We start from the raw sequence: 18467 nt of genomic DNA on the forward strand, positions 1-18467 counted from the left end.
ACCAGCCAGGGAATATATAAGAGACGCGAGTAAACACGCGTAATCACGTGAGATATAAATGTGGTTTGGGCCCACTTATCAGTGGTTATCAGCGATTAGGTAAGCGATGGATATAGATTATGGCGACAACAACATAACATAGGAGTCAGTTGCAACATTAACATGAAAGCAATATCAGATATAAACTTCGGAAGGGGTTTGTTATTTGCTTTTTTACATAAAATTGTGTGTATGCAGCCACCAGAAGTCTGTCGAGGCTCGAGATGCACAACTGTACCCAGTAGGAAGCAGAGAAGGCATATGCCGTAGGGGGCTCATTTCGTAGAGTATGGGATTCAAGATAAGTGAATTTTAGCTGCTGTCTCTCTCTCAAGTTATGCTTGTCAGGTAAGCTAGTATCAGGTCTCGCCATGTGGGATTATTTAATTGTTATTCCCTCTTTATGGCCACTATATTACATGATCTGTACGGCTGGAGGTTGAAACATGGAATCTTTATCATGGGGATCATATGGCATATCTTCTGGCGTATCTTCTGGCGCTAGCCTACTAAATTTTAATATCTGTTATTTAAATGTTTGTGTGCAGGAAGTACTGTGCAGTATTTAAATTGTTGACGCGAGTTGCACCTTCTTTGCCGCCTCTCGCTCTCTGCCTCTGCCTTTGTTGTCGTACATCACCCCCCTTCTTGCCCTCAGTCGCGCTTACCCCCACAACAACCCTCTAACTTCGCACCTTTTCTGCACAACAACAAACTCTTCGTTGCATCTCCTTGCTTTCTCTTCTTCCTTAATTCACCCCTTCACCACCAAGGCCCCCTTCCCCAAAAATTTAAACTTGTTGATACCCTTTCATTCCAACCTGCTGGATGCTTGCTCAATATCGAACCCCCTACCAATGTCAACCACTGAATCCAGTCGCTCCAGCGGCCGGAGTTCAAAAGAGCTGCGCTACTCGAGGGAAAATTTGCTCTTCTTGCGAGACCAATTGCCTGTAATCATTTGCGACGTGACAAAGATGAATAATACCAATGCTGGTACGTGTTCACGCCCATTCCATACCTACTCGCCATCCACAACCTACTAACACTTCCTCCCCCTAGATTTGCTACGATTGCCATCACAAATAATGTCTGATACTGGCCTCAAGTCGTGCCCTACAAGGGTTTTGCGACGTGTTCCAAACTTCAAAAATAGAGACGATGTTGGTGGCTCTGAAAATAGTCGTCTTCATAGACACAAGATCTCCTTGGAGTCCGACGAAGAAGAGATTGTGTACCGTGGACATCCAATCCGCCACTCCCTCAAAGAAACACAATGGCAGTTCAAGCGTCGCGATGACTCTGATAGATCGAGCCAGCCTCTGTCCGCACCATCCGGATACCATGCGCAGAAGGCCGAAAACTTCCAGAAATTCTACCGTGCCGTTGTTTCGCCAACACACGTTCGAGTGACAGCTGGCGGCCGAATTGTTCCAAACATTCGCGCCCCTCCGCAGCCTGTATTCGTCTGGAACCGCGACAAGTTCTTTTTCGAGGCGAAGCAAGACAAGAAGGCTGCAGGAGCCGTAGATGCAAACTGGCAAGAAGGTGCAGCTTTGAGACCCTCCGACCCAAACCAGTTGCCTATCAATAGCCCAACCACAAATCCGAACATTGCTACTGCTCCACCCTCCCACTCTTTAGAGAAACCATTGAACTCCGGCACTTTGCAGCCGTCGACAATTACTGAGCCACAGGCTCCAGATCCTGCCCCAACTCTTCCAAATATCTCGGACCAAAACAGCTCGGCTGGCCCTTACCCGATCAAGCTGTCTCCGCCAGGCCAATTCGATATGACAAAGCCTTTCATGGTGAATGGGCAGATGGTTTACCCCCTCCCATCGGACTTTCAAATCCCCCACGGCGTTCCCGTGATACCATTCAATATGCTTGGAAATACGATGCCTCTGCAGAATCTACAGCCTTCCCAATACCCTCAAATGCCGCTTCATCACGGCTTATTCAACCCCATAGAGCCTTCTTTGGGCCAGGCGCAACCAATCCCCTATAACAACCCACTCACGACTGGTTTTGGAGGCATGCCTGTTCCTCATTCAAAGATGGGAGACCGAAGTAGTAACAACAACAGACCAGTGACCATGCCGCCTCTACCTGGTCTTGACCACCCTCCATACAATCAGCCGGGGTACGTGAAACAAAAGATAAAATCGCTACAAGATGAGATCAAGAAGTTCGATCATCAGTTGGATCACAATAAGCACCAAATCGACGAAATACATGTCAAGAAGCAGCGTTTCTATGTTGAGAGTCAGATCCAAACTCTTGAAGCAAGCTTGGCCCTGCTTCCTTCAGAGGATTTCAATCACTTGTTTCCAGGAGCTCACCCTCGGCCTCTGGCACCACTCATCCCAAGTTGGGTCGCTACTCCAGTTTATCACTCGAGAAGTTTCGATGGAGTATATGACCAAGGACCGGTTCACCAACCCGCGGCATCGAGGGCGATAAATCGATCCGAGCCATTCCATAATCCCACTCCAGTGCCTGCTTCCAAAGCTTCGGTCGCGAAATCTTCTCAGACGAGCCGAACGCGCCTGAGCCTCTCTGCGGCAAAGGCAGCCCCTTTTAAGCCTAGGTCTCAACAGGGTTCACAGCCTCCCGTTGTGCAGCCACGTACCGCACCGAGCGATGTGGGCGAAGCCAATAGCATCATACTGGACGAGACCACTAGTACCCCAGCAGAACATGGGCAAGATATAGAAAGCCGCCTGAAAGGCACAGGTAATGCATGGGCTGGGCCAAAGGGTGGAGGCAACCATCCTATGTCGTCAAACACTACATTGGTTGAAAAGACACCTACTCCGGAAGTTCTCGAAACCCAGAGCTACGAAGGACGTCATTTGATGCCAGCAGGACAACCTCGGGGCAATGGGTCTACTTCAGCCTCTGCGGATACTCGTACTTTGGTCTCGGCTTCTCATCATACCCCGGGCATGCCTTATTTGATGGGATTTCCTCCGCCAGGAGTACCGTGGAAAGAGGCTCGATCTCACGAACTCATGTATACGAGACCTCTCACCCCGGAAGAAGTTCGTGCTCGACACTTGTACTGGGGAAATGCCAGCAAGGAATCCCAGAAGGGCCTACCAAAATTTGATGGGCAAGACTTTTATCCGCCATCCCCGCAGAAGGGATATGCTCTTCCAGTCGGCCAGGGTCGCTACAGTGAGGCATCAACGATTATTCGGAAGTCAAAGGATAGTAGTGCCACGTCCAAGGAACAGGGATTAGGTGAGGAGTCACAAGCTCTAGTTCTTCGAACAGAGGCAGTCGTGGGTGGGAGAACTTCGCCAGACAAGAATGTTGCCCTACACGACGACAATGATGATGTGGTATCTGTTGACTCGTGGGGTGCTTCTAAGAGCGTGTGCTCCCCCCCACAGCATGCCTCGAAAGCTGCGGCGAAATTCAACAAGCAGTATAGCGCAACTACGTCGGCGTTTCTACTTGGGATGCTGAAGAACAGCCCAGCCGTTTCTTCACCACTTTCTGGGTTGTCATCAACTCATGCTGTAGGATGTCTTCCGAACTATGGCGGGACCGCAATTCCCTCGCTGGCTCCAGGACCAAGGCCAAGCTCATCGTTCACATTTGACGCCCCCAACACCAAGATTGTTCGGTCTGCTTCTGGCCTGTCGGTTCGACATGAAAATCGGCCGCCATCAAGGGCCGGGTCCGCTTCAGCGGGCGGGTATACTGCCGCCGAATTTCTAGCCAAAGTTAACCGTCAAAATGAGGAACGCCAGGGCAACGCCGAGCCAGATTGGAAAACCGCGGCTAATGGAGTTGGGTCTGTTGCCAATTCGAGCTGGTAATTCTAATGTAACTATGGAGCTGCCTTATCAGAATTTCGGGATTTCTGTGTCGTCAGTTGCCTTTCGAGCTGTTGGGGAGGAAGTTATATGTTTCCATACATACATATCCAAGGTTATTGTCTTCCGGATTTTCTTCGAGGGGTGTTTGTATCGATCATTGCGGTTCACAACTCATACGACATTCCACCAGCATGAATACGCCTTCGCAACAATTATACTTGGGGCATTGTGACGTGGCTTTGAATAGCATTCCTACGGTGGATGTTTCTCTTTTATCGAGGGCGTTCTGTTCAGGATTTTACTGGCATAACATACATTACTTGTGGTATGGACGAGTTTCTGGCGGTTGGGTTTTCGGTATTTTCTTTTCACGCTTAATATTTGCTTTTACTTTGTGGTGTACTGGAGTCATTGGGGAGTAAGAATATATATATATGGTGTGGTTGTGAATGGGTGAGGGGGTTGTATTCTGAACAGTGGTATAGTGGAGGAAAGAAGTTACTGTGCGCTTTTCGGCATGATAATAGGGGGGTGTATGGGGGGATTATAATTGTCGGATTGAAGAGGGAAGCATTCATTGTGTAAGAGTAGCAGAGAAATAAAAATATTTTTCCAATATGTGGCTTATGGGGGTGGTGAGTTTGGGTTGTTGATGTTTGATCTTGAGTGATTGATGTCTGAGCGTGGATTGACCGATGTTTGATAGCAGCAGTTATGCGTATGATGGTGCACCTGAAAAATGTAGTATTTGCGAGGACTCATGACCTTGCGTTCTATGCCTGCTATATGTACTGTATATACCAAATAGGCCACCCAATATGATTCAGTCATTATCCTTTCCAATCCCATGTTCAGCCACTCTCTCCTCGCCATTCCCGTCTCCAGTGCGAAGTTGAAGAGCCACATGGATAGATAAGACCTATGCAAGCAAATATTCTACCCAAAAATTCAAAATTGCGCCAATTATCTGACGTAGACCGAGCAGCTACTTTAGATACCCCTCCCAAATCTCGGTATGTGTTTGTGTTTGCGTGTGTGTAGTTTATAGTCCTGCAGACTGACTGTCTCTCTCTCTTTGTATCCCCTCCTCCGCTCTAGTAAGCATATATATGTAACCTCTCTCTCTCTCTATAACCCCCCTCTTCCATCCAGGACCTACGCCCTCTCCCCCCTCAACTCCTCCTCAACCTGCTTCACCACAATCTCCCTCACGCCCTCCCACCCCGCACCAGCAGGCACATCCGTAACCCTCCTCTCCTTCTCCTGGAGACCAACAAACTCCTCCGGCAGCACGCTCGAGAAATCGAAATCTTTGTCCTTAAGCGCAACCTCCACCGCGCCCGCAAACTTTGCCGGATGCGCAGTCGCAAGCGAGATATGCGGCACCCCCTCCGCGCGAGCCATACTACGCAGCGACGCGGCAATACCAACCGCAGAATGCGGATCGAGGACGTACTTCGCACTGTCGAAGAAATCGGCAATAGTAACCGTAGTCTGGGCGTCCGTCACGCGCTCGCTGTCGAAATCGCGCTGCGCGAACTTGAGGATCTCGGTGTTGACGGAGAAGCCGCCCGCGGACTTGAGCTGCGCGTGCCATGCTGCGACTTCCTGTCCGGCTTGCTGCTTGGTCCACTCGTCGTCCATGCCGGCGCCGGAGGCGTACTCGTACGCGAGGAACCAGAGGAGACGCTCGAAGTTGGAGGAGACGAGGATGTCCATTGCTGGGCTGAGAGTCTCGCGGACACCATCGGTGTGGGCCTTTGCGCCGTCGACTGCGAGGCCTTCGGTCGCGGAGGGGGAGTGGGAGGGGTTCTTCTCGTAGGTGCCGGTGCGCCAGAAGCGGTCGAGGATGTCGTTCTCGTTGGTTGCGCAGACGAGCTTGTCGACGGGGAGACCCATGCGCTTGGCGAAGTAGCCGGCGAGGATGTCGCCGAAGTTGCCGGTGGGGACGACGAAGCGCGGCTTTGCGGAGGCGGGGAGGCGCTTTTGAAGAGAGAAGTAGGAGGCGAAGTAGTAGGTTGTTTGGGCGAGGATGCGGGCCCAGTTGATGGAGTTGACGGCGCCGAGCTTTTGGCTGGCGTTGGTGATGGGGTCGGCGAAGAGGGCTTTGACAGTGTCCTGGGGGTGGTGTTAGTGGGGCTAGGGAGGGGTAATGGGTGGGTGGGTGAGACATACTTGACAATCGTCAAAGGTGCCTTCGACGGCAAGGTTGTGGACGTTGGCGTCGAGGACGGTGGTCATCTGGGCCTCCTGGACTGGGCTGACGCGACCCTTGGGGTGCAGGATGAAGACGGAGACATCCTTCTTGCCGCGCAGACCGTAGATGGCGGCGGATCCGGTGTCGCCACTTGTCGCACCAACGACAGTGAGATGATGCCTGTCCTTTCCGGTCTTGCCCTCATTGCGCCTCACAAGGAAGTACTCAAACAGGTTTCCCAGTAATTGCAGCGCAACATCCTTAAACGCCCAGGTTGGGCCGTGGAATAATTCCAGCAGGTACAGGTTCTTCTCCTGGTCCAGCGGGACGAGCGGGGTGGTCTCTGGGGCGCGGAAGGTGGAGTAACTGCGATCGATGATCTCCTTCAGGTCGGCGGAGGGGATCTCAGACGGCGAGATGTAGAGCGAGAGGATGGCGTGGGCGAGGTCGGCGAAGGAGAGGTCGCTCCAGGCGGACTCCCAGTCGGCGGGTAAAGAGGGAATCTCCTCTGGAATGAAGAGACCACCGTCGGATGCGAGGCCCTTGAGGACGACATCTTCAAAGGAGAGCTGTTCAAGAGAGAGTTTATCAGCCACTTGTTCAATCAATCAATTTTTATCGAGACGTTAATTGGTGGCGTACGCTGTATTCCCCGCCGCGTGTGCTTAGGTAGCGCTGCGAGGGGGTGTGGCTGGCGATATTTGCTTTTTCTTGTGACGCCGCGTTCGCATTGGCGGCGGTGGCCAGCTTGGAGGGGACATCGCCCGTGAAATGGACAGCGCTGGGAGCCATGATTTGGTTGAAGAATGGGGGAGAGGGAGATCTCAAGATAAGATGAGGATCTGGAGATGTTTGAAATATGGGGAAGGGGACCAGACGGGAGCGATGCGGTATTTAATAGTCTATATGAGTCAAAAATGGAAATAAATACATGGAATTTAAAAATCATTAATTGGTCAATTGGCAACTAAATTGAATTTCCGTTCACCGTATGGTTCCGGTGTACCCCGCCACGGGGGGCGGGCGAGATAGCAGATAAGCCAAGTTTTTTGGGTGTGTTTTGGTGTGTTTCCGCCTATTTTCTGCCGTTTTCTTGCCAAGAACGGCCTAGTGTGAGCAGAGTTGATCAATGTTGAGCACGGCTGGCCCGATTTCGGTGGCAATGAATGAGGTGACAAGACGCTAAGCTGGATTGAGGATGGCGTGCTGGACTGGCTGGCTGTGAGAAGGAGGGAAAGAAGGAGCAGTATTTGCAGTGCCTCAGGCAGTAGGGGACCTGTAGGGGTTATGTCACACTGTGGACAGCTGTGGATCACTGTAAGCCACTGTAGACTCACTCTACCCCACTGTAACTCTCCATCTCACTCTCATCTCTACCTCATCCTCATCTCTTGTGCATCTCCACCTCATCTCCAGCTTCATATTATCCAAATGTAGGTCTTGCTCAGCCCATGTGCTCATGCTGTGCTCACTCACTGCTCATTCTCTGCTCATGCTGCGCCCATGCTGTGTAATACTATACTATACTGTATGTATGCACAGTATGTATGTCCAGTACGCCACTGTCTCATCCTGACTGTCAATTTGTCAATCTTCACTTTTTTCCTTTCCTCTTGTTCATCATCGCACATGTTGGTTGCACACTCCTGCACAGCCTCATCTCCTCCCCTCACTACCTCCTCACAGCCTCGCCTCCCCCCCTCACCACCTTCTCGCCTCCTCATCCCCCTCTCATCTCCCTCTCATCTCCCCAGCCTTGCTGCACTCACATCCAGAGACCAACCAGGCGGCCATGTGCCCACTCGGCCAACGATGAGAACACGCTGCTGTATGCTCTGTCTCTCTCTTTCTCTCAGTCCTGGTAAGTTCCTCATTTCACTCCTGATTCACTTGCTCATACTCCCTCCAGTACACTCTACTCGGCGCTTATCATACCGCGGGCAGACGCCACTCGGGCATACCACCCCCCAACAAACTCCATGAAAGACAAGGCTCCGTCTTGTGTGCATGCTCATGATGCACTTCTTGCGCCCATTCCCTCACCGAGTTTTTCACCCCCCCTCCAGCCAATCGCTGCGCCTGCTGCATCACATCCCGAGCACTCGCAGATGCAAGCATGCAAGCGCCCCCAACCAATAACGCCCTGCGAGGAGCCGCGCTCGACAGCTGAACTGTAGCCTAGCTCAGCCTTGCGATCCCCTCTCAGCCACAGTTACACACATGTTCAGAAAGTGTTAAAAGACGAGCGTATGCCGCTCATGAGACGGACATCTTGTTAATGCTCTACACGCACGCATAATGAGTTACGGTCGCAACTCCGCGCCAGATTTGATTCGCAACCCGGGCTTCCTTTACGTAGCCGGCGTGAAGCAGAAAAAGAGGAGGAGCGCCACTATCACATACCAATGTGACTTTGGTGGAGACTGTCAGACGGCGGTCGCCAAGTCCACATATTTCTGTAATACTCGTACGTCGTCTTTGTAAATTAAATCTTCAGATATGCATGTGCATTTCTGTTCTCCAATGCCAAGCTGACAATGACTGTGCTCCAAGATACCTGTACCGCCTTACAAGACCAAGCTCGGTGCTTCAACAAAGTGATACAAAGCGGGGCGACAAGATGTGTAGTCCGTGAGTGCGACGACTCCTCAGACGCCATGTTCGATTGATCGAAGAAGCCATCCCAAGCTATTCTTTGCAATCCATGGCTCTTAACTGCCCCAACGTCATAAATACTTACCCAGCATAGACTACCAATGCATAGTCAGTGGTTGCTTGGGGAAACGAGTAGTATCCCCTAATGACAGATGGTGGGACTGCTGCGAGCATCGTGAGTGAACACAATTTGAGAGCCGATAACGAGAACATGATAATAATCAATTCCCAGATAAATGCGACGCCGACGAATGCTATTCTCTCAAAAAATTCAACGTCCAAACGGGGAGGCACTTCCTGTACTGCCCAAAGCGTAAGCTCCAACCAACGCCATCTACAACCAGTAGTCTCACATTATTCTACAGACAAATGCGTGAGAGAAACATGCGAACGAAGTCACCCGACGACGCAACCCCACTGCATCACACGTATGTGCGAGCCTCTGCTTCAGCACAATGATACTAACGACAACCAGACACTTGCTCCAAAGAAGTCTGCATTGGTATGGTAGAGGGCGACGAGAAACTATGTGCTCGCCGTGAGTGAACCCACCAATTGAAAAGACAAAACCAAGTCTCACACATAAACAGATATAAGATGCTCTTACAGGAACTGCCCAAGCAACCGTATGCAAAAAGATGGAGAATACCAGAAATTCTGCTCACGTCGTATGCCTCTCATCTTCTGACCCCCCTGAACCGCCACATAATCCTAACCAACCTTACAGACTCGTCATGCACAAGCTCTCCATGCACAAGAGAGAAGAAACTTGGCTCAGAGTTCTGTGACTTGCGTAAGCTCTCCCCTTCCCAGTCACGATATCGACTCTGACATTCCTAGACACCTGCCCCATGAGATACTGTACCAAACGCTGCAGTGGCAACCACTTCTACTGCAGTGACCGTAAGCCTCCTCGCTCCCGTCAGCTACCCAAACCCCAGCTGACAATCCTAGATATCTGCGACCACGACGGATGTGGTTTTCCGCGAACATTCTACTTGGAAAGAGACAACGTCGTGCCCACCAATTACTGTCCCATCCGTACGTGTCACAAAACCCTTCATGCCCCAATGGGAACTACAGCTAATACACTCCAGATGAGTGTCAAGAACCTAGTTGTCACCTCAACGCCCCCAGCCAAACATGTGGCTACTGCAGAGCACGTATGTAGCCCTCTGAACCCGTCAAATTCTCTATTAACAAGCCCCAGATAACTGCGACGAACCAAACTGTAATGGCCTCAAACTGATCAATCCCGGCGGCAAAGCACCCCTCACCAAGTGCCTAACGCGTAAGCCACCTCCCGCACCCTTCTTCCTTTCCCCTTCACCCAATCTAACAACCCACCAGACTACAACGAATTCCGCGACCGTTCTCGACGTCCCCGCTCGCCCCCCACCGCTCCGCCCCCAGCTCCCCCAGCTCCCCCAGCTCCCCCTCCAACCCCCCCATCCCCCGCCATAACCCTCACAACCCTCTCCTCCCAAGTCTCCAGGCTCCAACGCACAGCCAACAGCATACAAGAAATCGCCCTCAACAGCCGCAGCGCCAGAGCCGGGGCCGCAGGCGACGCACGGGCAGCGTCCGCGGAGGAGGCGGCGGTGGCGGCAGCGGCGGAGGCGGAGAGGAGGTTGGAGGAAGTGTCCAGGGAGCAGAGGTTGGTGGCGGATGGTATTAGTCAGCAGGATGCGAAGATTAATGCTATTTTGAATATTTTGAGGGAGAGGAGGCGGTATGGGTGACAGTTTTAAAAAGGGGGGGGGGGGGTGCCAGGGGAGACTATGGGAGTAATGTAAGACTGATGTACGAAGGGATTAGGGAATGGGGGAGATATGTTGGAGGAGAGATACCTGGGGGAGATGTCGAGGGGCTTGTTACCTTGGAAGCTGATGGGGGTGTATTCTTTGTGATGATTATGATGGATAATGTAGCTTAGTGTAATTTGGAGTTAGTAGATATGCAACTGTTAGGCACGGGTCCAGTCCAATATTCAGTTCAGCAATCACATGTTCGCTCCAGTTTAGAATTAAGTGTGGAAATCGTATTCATTGCTATCAGTGATGCTACAGCCATATCCGACCATAGTCCATCGCAAACCACGCATTCCGACTCCCAACCCCGACCCGAAAGCCCATCCCAAACAACATTTACTTGAGGGGAATGAAACGGGAAGAGTGGGTGGCACCAATACCGGGGCGACCGTGCTTGACTGGGTGGCTGTTTTAACTGGTTAGTCACTGTTCCCAACCGCATCTCCCAAAAATGGTTGAAGGTAAAACTTACTAAGAGATAGAGAACTCGGCGAGGTAGTGACCGACCATTTCCGGCTTGATCTCGACCTGGTTGAACTCCTTTCCGGAGTAGATACCGATGACCGAGCCGATCATCTCTGGGACGACAATCATGTTACGCAGGTGCGTCTTGACGAGGTCTGGCTTCTCGTTGGGCTTGGCCTCCTGCTTAGCCTTACGGAGCTTCTTGATCAGACCCATGGGCTTGCGCTTGAGTCCGCGGTTGAAGCGGCGACGAGCGCGCGCATGGACGATGTCGCGCAGCTGGTCCGAAGAGAGGTCGAGCAGTCTGTGAACGAGGGTTAGCTAGGGGCTCCCCTTTGTGTTCTGGACGTGCCGTGTGACATGTGTGTATGTGTATGGGTATAATGGGGACATGAAGAATTCGGGTTTCATGGGTGTGGGAGGTCGTACTGCTCGAGGTCTACGCCACGGTAGGAGAACTTGCGGAACGCTCTCTTCTTCTTGATCTCGGCAGCCTCAGCTGCGTTCTGTGCGCGAAAGACATGGTCAGTTTGGGGTTCCCATTTGGAATAATCGCGCTCAATTGAGAGGCATTGGGGAGGTAGGCGGGCACTCACGTATTCGTCGTCAGCCATGATTGCGGTATATCGTCGAGAGTTGTCGGCGATTGTGGTTGATGAGGAGGTCGTCGAGATGGGGCTCACATCTTTTCGATATTCCGTGAGGCGGGCGGGCGCTAAGCGGGCACGGGCGGAGTTTGGTTAGGGCAAGACCCCAGCGGAGCGGAAAGGCTTGGCGATAATTTTGGTTGAGCCTCAGTCTGGACCATATGGGCGTCATACAGAATGGTTCGGCGGGGAATCTCTTTGATATTGATAATTTAGATTTATAGATAGTTATAGATGGGTTTCCGGTAAGATTGATTATCCAATTTGGTGGGTTAATAATGCATTTGCCGCTCTTCACAATCATGTCAAATGTCACACATATGTATCAGCAACAAACGCAGTATTTAGCAACGGCTCTGTATGGAGGAAACACGTCTCATTGTATTGATGGATATCGTGTAAACAGAAGTTATCGAGTGACATGAAGATCAATCTCCAAGCCCTTGTTCCAAGTATATTCCCAGCTCAAGAGGAGATCGCACAGCTTGCCCCATAACCCCAGCGCTACACTCTTCCCATTACGGCAAGGCAGTGATATTGTGCGCTTAATCGAAGAGACCGAAGCCCATATCGTCATCGGACTCCTCCTTCTCCTCCTCCTTCTCCTCAACGGGGGCGGCCTCAGCAGCACCGCCAGCGGCGGCGCCACCAGCGGCGGCAGCACCACCACCGCCACCAGATGGGACGGAGGCGAGCTTGGCAGCACCCTCAGAGATCAGCTGAAAAATAAGTTAGCAAATATATGTGGCAAGTAGGTCTCAGTGATAGCGTACGGTGTTGATGTCCTTGCCCTTGAGCTCGGCGATGAGGGCGTCGAGACGGTCAGAGTCGGCCTCAATTCCAACGGAAGAGAGGACGGCGGAGACGTCAGCGGCGGAAGGGGACTCGTTGCCACCGAGGGCGAGGAGGAGGTATGCTGCGAGGTGCTTCATTTTGTATGATGTCTGGAAGATGAAGTCGTCAGCGAAACGTTCAAGCGGCAGTTGTGTGCGATTCCACACCAGGAGAGTATTCTCTGGTGTTCAGGTCGTTTGGATATGAGTAAACTTACACTTGATTTCGAAAACAAGAGATTCAATCAATTTAACCGCAGGTTGGGCGGAGACTGAAACGTCGAGTTGGTTGATCTTTAAAAAATATCAGAAAGTTCGCGATCGCATTAGCATCTGTGTGAGTTGGCTCTAGCGCCGAGGCGGACCTTAGCGAGAATCGCGATTATTAGGGCTGCTATTCCCGATTAGGCAATAACCGACGTTCGCTGGGCGGGCTGTGGATGTCTTACAGAGAGGCGTGCTACTGGTCATACTCGAGGATTAAGTGAACACATCGCCATCAACCCTTATATGCCCCTCAAGGACATATATATGAAGTGCGATCTCGAGAGAAAGGCTTCTTCGATCTACTGCTCTATGCGTTGAGGTTGCTCGCCTCAAAACGTGCCTGATGCACCTGCAAAGAACAAAGCCAGTGACCGATTAGGTTTGACAAGCACTCTCAACTTCCCCGAAGTCGACAGTCAAGATGCCGCCGGTATGCCATGCTCCCTAACTTCAGAACGTTATCACAACTACTCCCTCGATGGCAACTGACTTCGTGCAGATCGGAGATCTCCTCGCGCAGATAAGTGGCGACCAGCCAAAGCCATCGACCACCTCTGCGTTTGTCGCGCCGCTAAAGCGCAAAGCCGACGGCGACCTGCCACGCCACAGCGATAAATCCTCCCGAAATGAGTATCCCGCGACCGCCTCACCAAGAGTCGCTACACCAGCGCAAAGGGCTTCAGGAACACCATCGTCGATGTCCAGGCCTGTTCGCCCCCTCCCAGGTCGCTCGTCGGCCTCCACAACTCCAGTCACGAAGTCGACCAGTGCCCCACCCGGCTCCGCGCCCTCTCAAATCAGCACAGCCAAAGTTCCAAAGAAGGGCTCCTTCGCCGAGATCATGGCTCGCGCAAAGGCAGCGCAAACGAGCATGACTCAGGTTGGAAAGATCCAGCACAAACGCATCGAGAAGGGTCCAACCAAACGGGAGCGCGAGGAGATGAAGTCGACCAGCAAGGGCGCAACCGGCAAAGCAAAAAGGAAAGGCCCAACACCACCACTTCGCGACGGCCGCAATGGTGCAAGAGAGAATGGGAGAGGCTCCAGAACAACTTCGGCCGAGGCAGAGAAGAGACCAAAGAAGGCGGCTGCTGCTACCACAGGTTACACGGGTACAGCTCGGCCAAACCCAGCCGCAGCCAAGAAGCCACAGCCATCTTATGGAAGTTCTGGCCGAGATCGGGATCGCCCAAGCCCAGGCCCTTCGCGAGCTCGGTATACATACGCCGCCAGCGAGGACGAGGAGGATTACGAATCTGACGTTTCGTCTGACATGGAAGCAGCCGCCTACGAAGTCGACGAAGAGGAGGAGAGGGCTGCCAGATATGCTCGCAAGGAGGACGCCTTGGCCCTGGCTGAGGAGAACAGACTGAGGATGGAGAAGGAGGAGAAGCGGAAAAAATTGGCTGCCATGGCCAGAAATAGACGCTGATTGCATTACCTCACTCATAGCGAGCATAGTTGGAGTTTGCAGTTATTATTCCTTTGGGGTACATTGTTGGGTCTCGATTAGCGGTTGGCGCGTGGATGGGCGAGACGTTTGGTTTTGGAGTATTGTAGACATTGTCATCACTGGCGCGTTATTCGAAGAATGGCAACTTTCTATTGCATAGTGTGTTATGAATTTAAGAACTTATTAATTATTTGCTATGCTTTTCTGCAATTCGAACTGGATGAATGAAGTTTCATGCATGCTGTCACCCAGAGGCTCTGAACATGCTACAAATACCATCACCGCTTTGGGTGTTGTAGCAACCGTGGATAAAACAAAGGATTATAGTCTCTTGAGACTACAGTAGTTACGTTACGTCAATGGAGTTGAAAAGAGAAATGTTGATGGTTTTAAAATAGCCAGTATCGATTTATATTCATACTCTAAATGGCAACAGTAGGCTCAACAGTAGAACCTAGGAATGAACTTTGATATCCATCTTCGTGCTGTACTTCATATAAGAACAATGTGAATTAAACATACCATATCACAACAGCCTGTGTACTGTGACGATGACCAGTCAACTTGCCAAGATCGAGACTCGTAACAAAGGAATGGAACATGAGGCTTACATAGCTGTGCAAGATTGGTAGGAGTAGATACAGAATATAAACGAGCACAATAAACATTCACGAGGCAATTACAGAAGGCATTCATTCATGATGACATTTTCATTGATTCATTTCCTTTATCTCGGGCGCCTATTCAGTTCCTTATTCAGATGCTCACAAACGGCTCATGGCCAGGAGCTTGAAAGCGTATGCACTACATAACAGCGCAGATGCTCTCATCGTCATCTTCCTCTTCATCATCCTCAGGAAAATCACTCTTGGGGACCTTGCAGACCTTGCAGAAGCAACTGTAGCCAAACAGCTTTGTGCACTTGGCAGCTTTCTCGCCATGGCGAATAGGGCCACAGTGCATGTCGTTGTGGTAGCTGATGGTAAGCTCCTCGTCTCTCTTCACGTCCTTCGTGGTGATCAGGAACATCTTGAATGGAGGTGCCTCGTTGATTTCCACCATGCAGTTGGGGTCAGCCGAGTGGTTGAGGCGCGAGGCGTCCTGGTAAATTCCGTAGAGGGGCTCACGGATGCCAATGCACTCAGCATCATCACTGATCTTGAAACGATTGGTGACATACTGTCTCAAGACAACATTCTTGAAACCGGACAGCGGGTCTTCGGCGCTGACGTAATGGAGATGCTCTGGAAGCTTGAACGACTTGTTGGCAATCAGCTTATTGATGCTGAGGCGGCTGTTGCGTGTGAACAAACGAGTGGAAAAGTCCTGGGCTTCTCTCATTCTGTTATAGGCTTCATCATCTGGGGGTGAAAGCATCAGGACTCGGGCCATGACCTGACTACTGAATCCTTCCATGTCATTGGCACTCGTGTAGAAAATCGGAGTCTCAGCAATGATGACAGAGTTGACTGGCAGATCCATGGCAGCAACAACCTTGTATTGGTTATTCTCCATCATCTTGATTCTGTAGCGGATACGATAGCGCTGATCGACCCTAATATTGACTGTAAAGTAGTTAGCACATGAATTGCAAGTAGCAATAATATGGAGCACATACAAGGGAGGTTGTCCACATAAGCCGTCAAATCGATGTCTCGGGGGTCCATAACCTCTCCAAGAGTCGGGTCAGGACGGGGAATCGGCTTGGGCTCCTCTTCACCTTTGGCCTCCTTTTCAAGCCTAGCCATCTCACGAAGTTGGTCATGATAATCGCTTGGCACACGTGGCAAGTTCTAAGGACCAGGGGTTAATTTATGCATAATGAACATCCCTTGGGTGACCTACGGCGACTTCCTGGTTAATGGAGCGAATGGGTCTGGGCTGAATGGGCTTGGGGCGATGAAGGCCCAGCTTTTCAGTGAACTTCACACCCATGATCAATCAAGAGGTTATTCAAAGAAGGTGTGTGAGCTACTCATCAGAGTTAATAAGGGGCCAATATGCTAGTTTCGATCTTACTCACCTTGTGCTTCAAGAACAGTAGCAGACTTGTGATATGAAAGGGTGATAGCTAGGTGCTATCAAGGAGCACCAGCAATGGTGCTGAGGGAGGGTGGGTGTGTTGACAGAAGAAAAGGGTAAGAGGAGAAGAAACTCAGAAAGAAAACAAGAAGGTGAATAAGTGAAATTGGCCAGCGTGCGACGTGCGCGCGTCATACCCCGTCCCCATGACCGCCAGGCGCTACCCCATCGGATACATGAAATAGTTGCACTCTTGCAACGGCTAGACTCTTCCTCTATGCCCATCAAACAGAATCATAGACATGCCATGGGGTAGACTAGTCTTTCAATGCTTTATGGATGCACTGAGGTAAGATATCAGCCTTGATAAACCCCTTTGATCATATGCGACCACTGACATAGCCAACTAGGCAAGCAAACAGTCTCAACTCTGCCCAGGTCTCTTGAAGAGACAAGTAGAACACCTGTGATATTCAGGGGGTGCTAAAGATGATAGAGGTACCAACCCTTTATGCATCCGATCAGCGGCTTCAAAGGATGCTGACACAAAGAAAACTTCCATGAACATACCTGTTGCAACTGTGATGCCAACGGGCAATTGCCAAGTGTATCCAAGAAAGGAGTCAAGCCTACCTTTTGACAGTTCGACAGAGGATTTTACCTCTGTGCAATCTCATGGAAGATAGCCTAGAAGTTAGGACACAAATAATGGCAGCATCATATGGTAAGGGGTATTCTATTTCTTCTATGTCACCGACTTCAGGCCTGCCTTGCGAGGACCTTCTTCTCCTCAGCCGCATTGTTCAACTGCTCATAATGGGCAACAAGCTTCTCGATATCCCTTGGGCCCTGGCCAGCGATGACGTTATGTGGAGACCCTGTGTTGAAGGTTCTGGGCTGATGTTAGTAACATCGTCCGTCTGTATTTGAGTATGCACTTACTCAGGGAACCGGAGGTTGATGTGTTCTGTCTTCCTGTCGCTTTGGAAGAGGTTGCGGTCGAATGCAGCCTGCTCAATTGCAGCAGTGTGGAGCTTGTTTCTGGCAGCAAATGTATCCTGGATGTGGGAGTAGCTGTTGATGAGCCTCTCGAGAGCCGGCTTCTTCCCATCAACGGAGGGCTGGGCTAGGGAGTAGACGATGTAGACGGCGGGAATAGCAGCGAGTGTCATATAGACAGAGAGCTGCAGCATTGTCAGTGGTGTTCGGGTTCTTCAGTTCGCTATTGCTTACTCCTAGAGGCTCATCCTTTGGAGCTGCATGGCCGTGGCCTGCTTCATGGGCGGTTCGGGAGGTCGATGAGGAGAATTGGGCGGTTGAACGGGCTGTTCTAATGCCTCTGGCAGATTGAACAGCCTGACGCCGAAGGACGAACATGTTGAGGATATGAATTGGTCCTCAATGGCAGACTCGGAGTGTTTTCCTTGAGGGATCAATATCAAGTGTCGTCGGCTATGGGCGCTACCACGCAACAAACGTGCCGCTTTTAGCGCGACTGGACAAACCTCGGTCACGTGAGGGAAACGATCGAGGATGAGTCGTCGATTAGTCGTTTGATTAGTCGTCGGCGACGGCGATAGGGGGGCAATGCATCGGAGTCGGCACAGAGGTTTTTCCGGAGGCTTATCGATAGCTCCCTCACACTGTCGTCGCCCTTATCATTAACGGGATGTGGCCAAATCCAACAATTTATGGACACTTGTCCTCACCTTGAAAACCATACAATAATGATTACTTATGCGGGTCAACTATGAGTTTCTACTATGAGTTTCTACCATGATCTAAATGACAACAACGACACAAGTGATAGAGAGCCCTCAGACGTAGAATACAACGAGGATCTTGACGACGCCGATTCTCTTGCCTCACTTGCAAGCAGCAACCAAGAACATACTATAGAACAAGTCCTAGCTGAGAATACTCGGACAGATTGGGAGTCGAATTTACAAGGCGGCACACTTCATCGCTGGGTTCTCATAAAGTGGACAAACAGCCCAGTACTCGAATCAAGCTGGGAACACTACTCCATCCTCGACGATTATCCCACTGTTCGCGAGGACTGGGAAGTTGAACTGAGGCGGCAAACAGACGGCAAATCAGTTCCTTTCGACCTCGTAGAGTTCAATTTAAAACTGAGGGAACAAGAAGTTCTCAGGCGCCAACGACGAAAGCTGCGCCGTTTCCGAAGGCACATCGAGCATATCTTATCAGTCCTCGAGACAGACTAAGACCCGGTTTCTCATAG

General features: G+C 51.0%; 9 protein-coding genes across 9 annotated transcripts; 4 read left to right on the forward strand and 5 right to left on the reverse strand.

Moving 5' to 3' along the window:
* Positions 1–937: 937 nt before the first annotated feature.
* On the forward strand, positions 938–4468 carry VE01_03772 (uncharacterized protein). The gene is made up of 2 exons (XM_018273254.2): positions 938–1035; positions 1102–4468. Exons 1-2 carry the CDS (start codon positions 1017–1019, stop codon positions 3870–3872), a joined length of 2790 nt encoding a protein of 929 aa, XP_018131872.1. The 5' UTR covers positions 938–1016; the 3' UTR covers positions 3873–4468.
* A 44-nt stretch (positions 4469–4512) lies between these two features.
* On the reverse strand, positions 4513–7047 carry THR4 (threonine synthase). The gene is made up of 3 exons (XM_018273255.2): positions 6712–7047; positions 6048–6638; positions 4513–5990 (listed from the first exon to the last, which is right to left on the reverse strand). Exons 1-3 carry the CDS (start codon positions 6859–6861, stop codon positions 5028–5030), a joined length of 1704 nt encoding a protein of 567 aa, XP_018131873.1. The 5' UTR covers positions 6862–7047; the 3' UTR covers positions 4513–5027.
* A 1320-nt stretch (positions 7048–8367) lies between these two features.
* Positions 8368–10471, forward strand: VE01_03774 (uncharacterized protein; the record flags this gene model as incomplete). Its single annotated transcript, XM_018273256.2, has 11 exons — positions 8368–8536; positions 8957–9037; positions 9090–9152; positions 9200–9262; positions 9315–9392; positions 9452–9517; positions 9565–9627; positions 9679–9765; positions 9822–9887; positions 9935–10015; positions 10075–10471. The coding sequence occupies 11 exons, from the start codon at positions 8368–8370 to the stop codon at positions 10464–10466; spliced, it is 1209 nt and encodes a 402-aa protein (XP_018131877.1). The 3' UTR covers positions 10467–10471.
* A 281-nt stretch (positions 10472–10752) lies between these two features.
* On the reverse strand, positions 10753–11663 carry RPS15 (ribosomal protein S15). Its single transcript, XM_018273257.2, has 4 exons — positions 11597–11663; positions 11430–11506; positions 11008–11304; positions 10753–10941 (listed from the first exon to the last, which is right to left on the reverse strand). The coding sequence occupies exons 1-4, from the start codon at positions 11612–11614 to the stop codon at positions 10872–10874; spliced, it is 462 nt and encodes a 153-aa protein (XP_018131878.1). The 5' UTR covers positions 11615–11663; the 3' UTR covers positions 10753–10871.
* Positions 11664–11885: 222 nt separating this feature from the next.
* RPP2B (60S acidic ribosomal protein P2) lies at positions 11886–12796 on the reverse strand. The gene is made up of 3 exons (XM_018273258.2): positions 12699–12796; positions 12421–12591; positions 11886–12366 (listed from the first exon to the last, which is right to left on the reverse strand). The coding sequence occupies exons 2-3, from the start codon at positions 12577–12579 to the stop codon at positions 12193–12195; spliced, it is 333 nt and encodes a 110-aa protein (XP_018131875.1). The 5' UTR covers positions 12580–12591; positions 12699–12796; the 3' UTR covers positions 11886–12192.
* A 54-nt stretch (positions 12797–12850) lies between these two features.
* Positions 12851–14565, forward strand: VE01_03777 (uncharacterized protein). The gene is made up of 2 exons (XM_018273259.2): positions 12851–13177; positions 13247–14565. The coding sequence occupies exons 1-2, from the start codon at positions 13169–13171 to the stop codon at positions 14177–14179; spliced, it is 942 nt and encodes a 313-aa protein (XP_018131876.1). The 5' UTR covers positions 12851–13168; the 3' UTR covers positions 14180–14565.
* Positions 14566–14922: 357 nt separating this feature from the next.
* VE01_03778 (uncharacterized protein) lies at positions 14923–16076 on the reverse strand. Its single transcript, XM_059463566.1, has 2 exons — positions 15819–16076; positions 14923–15765 (listed from the first exon to the last, which is right to left on the reverse strand). Exons 1-2 carry the CDS (start codon positions 15946–15948, stop codon positions 15005–15007), a joined length of 891 nt encoding a protein of 296 aa, XP_059319828.1. The 5' UTR covers positions 15949–16076; the 3' UTR covers positions 14923–15004.
* Positions 16077–16907: 831 nt separating this feature from the next.
* VE01_03779 (uncharacterized protein) lies at positions 16908–17729 on the reverse strand. Its single transcript, XM_018273261.2, has 3 exons — positions 17456–17729; positions 17165–17406; positions 16908–17114 (listed from the first exon to the last, which is right to left on the reverse strand). Exons 1-3 carry the CDS (start codon positions 17597–17599, stop codon positions 16982–16984), a joined length of 519 nt encoding a protein of 172 aa, XP_018131871.1. The 5' UTR covers positions 17600–17729; the 3' UTR covers positions 16908–16981.
* A 256-nt stretch (positions 17730–17985) lies between these two features.
* VE01_03780 (uncharacterized protein) lies at positions 17986–18450 on the forward strand (the record flags this gene model as incomplete). Its single annotated transcript, XM_018273262.1, has 1 exon — positions 17986–18450. One exon carries the CDS (start codon positions 17986–17988, stop codon positions 18448–18450), a length of 465 nt encoding a protein of 154 aa, XP_018131829.1.
* Positions 18451–18467: the final 17 nt, after the last annotated feature.

This window comes from Pseudogymnoascus verrucosus, assembly GCF_001662655.1.
Source record: "Pseudogymnoascus verrucosus strain UAMH 10579 unplaced genomic scaffold scaffold_13, whole genome shotgun sequence".
NCBI classification, from domain to species: domain Eukaryota; kingdom Fungi; phylum Ascomycota; class Leotiomycetes; order Thelebolales; family Thelebolaceae; genus Pseudogymnoascus; species Pseudogymnoascus verrucosus.